The sequence below is a fragment of the Sapajus apella genome, unplaced genomic scaffold (genome assembly GCF_009761245.1).
Source record: "Sapajus apella isolate SASKATOON/1434 unplaced genomic scaffold, GSC_monkey_1.0 scaffold6, whole genome shotgun sequence".
In the NCBI taxonomy this organism is placed as follows: Eukaryota; Metazoa; Chordata; class Mammalia; order Primates; family Cebidae; genus Sapajus; species Sapajus apella.
Window position 1 is genome coordinate 32,357,122 of NW_022436946.1, and position 6,000 is coordinate 32,363,121.

The window sequence follows — 6,000 nt, forward strand, 5'->3', positions numbered from 1 at the left end:
CTCAGTTACTTTGGTCTGTTAAAGAAAAATCCAGAATTCTCTTAGGTATAGTGAAATGATGTCTACTAAGAAAAGTATACTTCTTAAAGGTTTTTGTTGTTGTTGCTGTTTTGGCCAGGATAATATTAATAGCATACACATCTCAGTGTCTTCATTCAGCCACAGGCATACAAGTACATTCTTCTAATGGATTCTTGAATCTGAAAAATCAGCCATAATTATAATATATGACAAACAGAAGAAGAATAATCCCATTTTGTCTGTATTAGGCAACAGTGAGATCAAGTGCATATTTTGCTGGATTACTGCGAAAGTTGTTGTGGGTGTTTACACTTGTTTACAATGCATGTTTGTTACCAAGAATGTGAATTACCAGATTACCCAAAGAATATAAACCAAATATTTAAAACAAAATTGATATGGTGGGGAACCATTAAAAATTAACTGCACAATGATGAACACTATACAACTTCAGCATATTCACAAGGGTTAATGTAATCACATTCCAAGTATGTCCACTCTTGGCAGGGCTTGCAAACACTAACGCCAGAAAACATTAACTCCATATTCAAATTCTGATAGTTTTGAGTTTTAAAATCCTTTGGCAGGGGGTTTTAACAATTAGTTGGTTAATAAAAAATATCAGGCTGGATAAACTAAGATGATTCTGCTGTTTCAGCCACATGTAAAAAATCGTTAGAAGCCACTGTATTTAGGAATTAAAGAAGATATTCCAGAGCATGCATTCTCTCCCTGCTGAACTTCAGCAGACATTCCCCTTATCACTGGTTCAAGCAATACAGCTCTGGATCCTTGGGACCCTTCAAGGGCACTAGGGCTCTGCCTCCACAGCCATGTCATATCCTGCGGTCACACCAGCATGCAGAGGTGCCTCCCACCCTTTCACCCTTCCAGGAAGCTGGGCAACAGCTGCACAGGAATGTTCACTCTCTGAGCGCCAGCCACTGGAAGACAAAGCACTTGTGTCTCCTCCTCCTTCTGCATTCCTGGAGGATGTTCAAACAGACCAGGGGTTTATTTAACTAAGTCAAAATATAGGTCTGGTTAGTATTTTCAGTCAAAGGAAATCTTTAAGGTAGCCACAAAAGAGAGAAGTTCTGAACAACATTACATAGTTTATCTTAGGAACATCCTAAATCAAAAATACTACCTACTTTTTGTGTTTTAGATGAAATCGCTGTGTAATGTAACAATTGGCTAGTCCACCTGGGAAGGATGATAGTACAATGTGGTTTTTTGATGATGGTGAAACCAGGAGACAACACCAGTGGGAGTAGATGTCTTATAGCCACAAAGACATAGATATAAATCTCTCTTTTACTCCTAATTGTACAATCTTGAGATCTTGGGCATGTTAAGCTAAAAAAAAAAAAAAATCATTCTGTGCCTCAGTTTCCCCATCTGTAGAAAGGCATTAATAATATTTACCTTGGAGGGTGGATTTGGAGATTCTAGAAAATATATGTAAGGGCCAAGCAGGTGCCCAGCATACAACAGGCATGGAATATGCTTATTTCTATATTTTTATAATTTTATTTTTAATAGATAAATGTTAACTTTATATAGAAAAATATTCAATGAGAAAGATTAATTTACTTGGCTTTATTGCTACAAATGATTCGCAATTCATTATTCATTTTCTAGTGAAGAGTCTAAGCTTGAAAACTCAAGAAGCTAGAAATTGGGAGGATACCACCCTGAGGTAGACCATGATCACCTTGCAAGCTAGCTTGAGATTTACAGTTAATTCCATTCTTTTCTGCCTTTTAAAAAAATTTTAATGTAGAGATGGGGGTCTCACTGTGTTGCCCAGGCTGGATCACTTGAACTGCTAAGCTCAAGCGATCCTCCCTCCTAGGCCTCCCAGCGTTAGGATTACAGGCATAAGCCACTGTACCTGACCTTTTCTGCCTTTGTGTATATTTATAAATATACCTCAATGATGATGAGGGAAACTCCCTGGTGTGGGAAAGCCACATCCATTCTCCACATCCTGCTTTGAGAGGATTTGCTTCCCTTAGTTGCTCTCACTTCAGCCTCTGATGTGACAGAGTCCCATGCAACAGAATGATTCCTCCACTGTTATATCAGCAGGTGGAATTAAATACTCCTCTTCCAAGCAAGGCAGATGCTTCCCCAAAGAGACCCATGTGGGAAAGCTGCTTCCGCTCCTGCAGCACTTCACATCACCTTTCACACTGCAGCTCTGACACTCATCCCTTCCTCAGAATCTGAATGAAATCTCCCGGCTAACGAGGGACTCCCCGACAAGTGCCTCCATAAGTTAATACACATTAAATTGCCAGAGGAAACAGAACAGTAAGTGTTCCCAGGGGTTTTAAACATCCCTAGAAGTGTCAACTTGCCCATTTGAGCCAAACTATAGTTAAACAGTTATCAATAATTATATGGAAACTACCATCTTGACTCTGTCAGAGTAACTCAACCATCATTAAACAGACAATGCTTCTAGGGATTAAAAAAAATCTTAGATCTTTTTATCCCATGGGAGGTAGTTTAGATCTCTGAATCATCTCAGGTCTGGTCTGGGCTTCTAAACTATGGGAGGACACAGCAGGAGTGAGGAAGCAACTCTGGGTACAAAGGTAAAGACAGGCGAGAAAGCTGTGTGTGTTTGAGAAATTATCTGTAGAGCTAGCAGGCAGACAGGATTTTACCTAAAACCTGTATCATTGTTAACGTTGTGTGCACAGAGAATTTCCGAAGATCTCTATACTCAAAAGAATGTATGTAAGATTTTGTCAATGTTTTCAAATTGTCCAACCCCAGCTATTTCCTTGGGCCTAGGATCAACGGGTCATTGTTACAGTGATTTCAGGTTCCAGTGGGCTAACAGCACATCTCAAAGCATGAAAAACCAAATTCCAAAGGCTATTTAGGAAACCGACCTTTGCACTTGCTGTTTTCTTCCCCAGAAAACTCTGACCCCAGTCATACCTGCATAGTACATTCTCTTACTTCGTTTTAGGTCTCTGCTCAAATGTCCACTTACTGGAGATGCCTCAACACTCAAAAACAGACTCTACATCACCTCTGAATGCCTTCGTTTTTGTTACTCCTTTCCTTTCTCACCACCTCTCATACTGAAGATGCATTTGCTTATTTTCTGCCTTCCTCTCCTCCCAGATGCAAGTTTCATAAAAGAACTTTGTTTTTTCACTGCTATATCCCAGTTCTTCACAGAGTACCTAAAACATAGTCACTGTTCTATTCAATAAATATTTGTCAAATGTATAATGAACCGTAGATGGTTTACCGAATGTCATATATCTCCAATTCTCTTCCCAGTAGCCCTGAAACTCAAACAAAGGTTCTGAGACACATACAAGGCTCACATCTCCTTAGATGCCTTTTGCTGTTTCAGTTTACAAAGCAAATGTATCCTTCTAAGTTACCCCCAAGAGTTTACACAAGCAAGTTTCCCTTCTAATCTTCTCGGGATACAGTGTTCATTAACACACCACTTGCCCTTCTCCGAAAATATCGAAAATGTTGATGCTCACAGAAACCTAGGTCTCTTTTCTTACCATACTGATCTGAAGAGCTGGTGAAGAGAAGATAGTCAGAAGCACAGGTCTGGGATTCGATATCCAAGTCTCCCAACCTCAGAATCAGTCTCTTCCCCTTTGGTACTGTAATCGTCCTTTCGCAAACAGTGTGATTGGGGTAGGTCCCGGGATAATTCTTAGATGTCATTGTGCCACTATCCTGGTAAGTCACTAGGTGTCCACAGCCATCACCTGGTAAAGAAAAAAAATGGGGATAAAAAAAGAAAGTGTAATTAATTCTTATTGAGGATTGAGAGTCCAATGTAATCTCCAAGTTATATATTTTATTGTTTTTGGGGAAAAGGAAAAACAAAAAACAAAAAAAGAAGATTGAATTATTAAACAATACCTGTTGTTTCAGGTTATTTCATCTCTTGTTTTCCAGTTTAATTTTGATGATCAAAATGTTTCACATATTAGAATATAAAGCCCTTAGGAAACAAATCATCTAATCACTAGTTTTTCTAATCAGCTATCTATCGACCTATCCAAACTCACTCAGCAGGCCTTGCATGGATTTGCCAAGCCACCCCCAAAGTCAATGTCATATAATAATTCACAATGAAAAAAAAATATTACCCACTTTAGAAGGTGGTTGTGCTCATTAAATGAGATAATGTATAGAAAATGCTCCTGTTAGAATTTGAGGCTTAAGCTGACAAAACTTTGTTTAGCTGCAAGTCATTTAGCTGGGAGCTGAGCCTAATAATCATTTGAAACGTATGTCTTAGTTAATAACAGTCACAGATTCTACGGTTCCTCATAGACTGAGGATGTACAATCAGAAAATGTCAAGGATCTACTATGTTGAGTGCTTTTCATAACCAGACACGGTATTAACAGCTGAAAACACAAAAGCAGCACTTGCCGTCTCACAGAACTCAAGGTAAAATGGCAAATACTCACACACTCAAATAACTACATACATCAGGGGTCTAAAGAAAACGTAAAGGAGAGAGGTAAGAAAGAATGTTTCAGTGAATTACCAGCATTTTGTCAAAACAAGAAATTATCTGAAGATTTCTCAACAGGGAAGTTCACCTATTAACCTACAAGTTGCTCTAGTTGATTAAAGTGGCCAAGTCAGTCACACAACCATCTAAGGACATGCACAACTGGGTGGGCTGCAAGGAGAATGAGGATATGCTGCTTTCAGATTGCAAAACGTCTGTAGTTAGCATAGCTTCATATAGACTAAGCAAGAATTTCTGGTCTCAGCTGAAGGGAGAGAAGCAGAAATCTGTTGAAGAAGGAACTCTGAAAGGTAGTGAACGAAAGCCTCTCCATCCCAAAGTCTCTCATGGAGAAGCCTCAACTTGGGTATACTGGGACCCTGAAGACTTCAAAACAGCCAGCCCTCTTCCCTCCCAGCCTCTTCCCCAGTTAGAGTTGGATTCACCTGGAATCTTCCTTTATTCTACCTCCTTCTTGCCTTGAGGTGTTGGGCCAAATGGTAATAGAGGTTTATAAAAAAATGTTTTAAAACTCCAGAATCTATGTTAACTCAACAGCCAAGGCCTAGTGAAAGGATCTGCCCATAATCCAGACACTCCCACGAGACTCCTGGCAGCCCCTGACAGGTGGCTGAATTGGAGAAGTAGAGTTGGCTTTAATGGAGCAATGGGTTAAGGAGTGTGGGTGGTGGGGTGGACTCTAGATAGATAGCCAAGATAAACCTACTATGAAGCCTTGAGATCTACACAGAAGAAGTTAAATTTACGTGGAAGGCAACAAGGACACACAGAATTTTTTGAGTAGGGAAATAATGAAAGAGGTATTAGAAAAAGACGATCACCCTGGCTGGGCAATGCTACAGAAGCTACAATAGGGACAGAATCCGGATCAGAGGAGCAGCAGGCAGGCTAGCAATGGGGGTAGCTGGAACAGGAAGGAAGGAAACAAAAAACAGGGAAATCCATGAGACAAAATTAACAGACTCAGGTTTTGGGGAACTATAGCGGGAAGGACAAGAGGAGAAAAAACACCAAGGCCTTGTTCGATCCAGAAATGTCTGGAATACTGAGGCCAATATAGACAGCAAAAAAGGTCTAGAGACGGAGCAGGTTTGGGGACAAAGGTTCTAGGTTTGGTTCAGTTTGAGGTGACAGCGAAATCCCTTGGGCTTTCTGGCAGTTGGTATGTACAAAATTACCAAGAATTAAATGAAAATGATACTAGAGAGAAGCATAGCGTACAGGTACACACACTGTACAGGGCTTTGATTTAAAATCTGAATTATGTGTCTGCGTTTAAGGGCTTTAACAAAAAAATCCAATTTATAGTCTCCCTTTAAAACTGAAAGACGAGCTGGGCGCAGTGGCTCATGTCTGTAATTCCAGCACTTTGGGAGGCCAAGGTGGATGGATCACTTTAAGTCAGGAGTTCAAGACCAGCCTGGCCAACATGGTGA

General features: G+C 40.1%; 1 protein-coding gene across 3 annotated transcripts in view; it reads right to left on the reverse strand.

Annotated features, from left to right (window-relative positions):
• Positions 1-6,000, reverse strand: part of DCBLD1 (discoidin, CUB and LCCL domain containing 1) — a 66,468-nt gene that overhangs the window by 41,926 nt on the left and 18,542 nt on the right. For 2 of the 3 annotated variants that reach the window (XM_032274955.1, XM_032274953.1), the window contains exon 2: positions 3,570-3,782. In XM_032274955.1, the coding sequence (XP_032130846.1) occupies positions 3,570-3,782 (213 nt within the window). Of the gene's footprint in view, positions 1-3,569; positions 3,783-4,989; positions 5,900-6,000 lie in introns of those variants that run through there. The other variant, XM_032274954.1, reaches the window with a different exon arrangement.